Source organism: Eurypyga helias, unplaced genomic scaffold (assembly GCF_000690775.1).
Source record: "Eurypyga helias isolate BGI_N326 unplaced genomic scaffold, ASM69077v1 scaffold6567, whole genome shotgun sequence".
In the NCBI taxonomy this organism is placed as follows: domain Eukaryota; kingdom Metazoa; phylum Chordata; class Aves; order Eurypygiformes; family Eurypygidae; genus Eurypyga; species Eurypyga helias.
The window spans coordinates 1-999 of record NW_010259709.1 but is presented as its reverse complement, the minus strand read 5'-3'; the positions used below and the strand labels follow the sequence as shown (position 1 = coordinate 999).

Genomic DNA, 999 nt, shown 5'->3' with positions numbered 1-999 from the left:
TGGTTGTGGTTGGGACAGGGGACCACCATGCCATCCCCCGGGATGGAGGGAGTGGGTTTGGGGTAGGGGGAGCGGGGCTCACCTGTGGGCCTGCTGCAGGCAGAAGTGTCAGCTGGCCTTCAGCAGGGCCACCACTGTCACCTGCCCCGCTGCCCCCAGCATGGGGCTCAAGCCGTTGACACTCCATTCCGGTGGCTCCTGGCAGAGCCGGCTGCTGTTGGCCGCCCCCTCAGATGCCGAGGCCAGCCCCAGCCAGGTGGCCAGGGCCAGCACCAGCAGCCCCATCCCGGACCCCTGGCCCTGGCAGGGGAAAACAGTGTGTTGATCCCCCACCACTGGCCTCTGCCTCTCCCTCTGCCATGTGGCTCAACACGATGGGGTCCTCCCAGCCTCACTGCGACCCCAAACTGCCTCCCCGTCCTGCCCCCAGGGGCAGACAGAGGCTGGTGGGCAGTGTTGGACTGGTTCCAGCATGGCGCTGGGAGCTGGGACACCCACAGCAGGGCGTGAGCAAAGAGGGGTGAGGCGGAGGGATCGGGGTGCCCAGCTGCTGACGAGCAGTGCACCCTCAACTCTAGCATTTGCGGGCACCCGCTGCGACAGATGGGGCACCGTCTCCCCCGGCAGCAACACACCCATTCTGTGTGTCAGGGGGAAGGGGCTCACCCTCCTCCTATGACCCTTCTCCGCCTCCCTGACTCCAAAAGCCAGACCCAGCCATGGCCAGGGATCTGTCTTTGCCCCGGGGGTGGGCAGGGACACAGCCCCCATCCTCCCAGTCACCAGCAGGGAGTCAGTGGGAGGGGGATGGTTTCACCTTCAAGTCACCTTGAGAGTCCTTGATGCCCCACAAAGCACTTGGGGGGTGGACAGAGCCTTTAACCCCTCTGCCGCAAAAATCTGCCTGAAGCCCCCTTCTTCCCACAGCCTCCTAAGGCTTCCCACCCCAAGATACACCCTGTCCCTCCAGGATCCAGCACAGTTAATGGGCAGGGGGAA

At 64.9% G+C, this 999-nt stretch overlaps 1 protein-coding gene across 1 annotated transcript in view; it reads right to left on the bottom strand.

Moving 5' to 3' along the window:
- LOC104511939 (selenoprotein Pb-like) overlaps positions 1-285 on the bottom strand; it is a 1849-nt gene extending 1564 nt beyond the window's left edge. Inside the window, 1 exon segment of the mRNA XM_010154738.1 lies at positions 91-285. Coding sequence (XP_010153040.1) covers positions 91-285 — 195 coding nt within the window.
- Between the last annotated feature and the right edge of the window lie 714 nt (positions 286-999).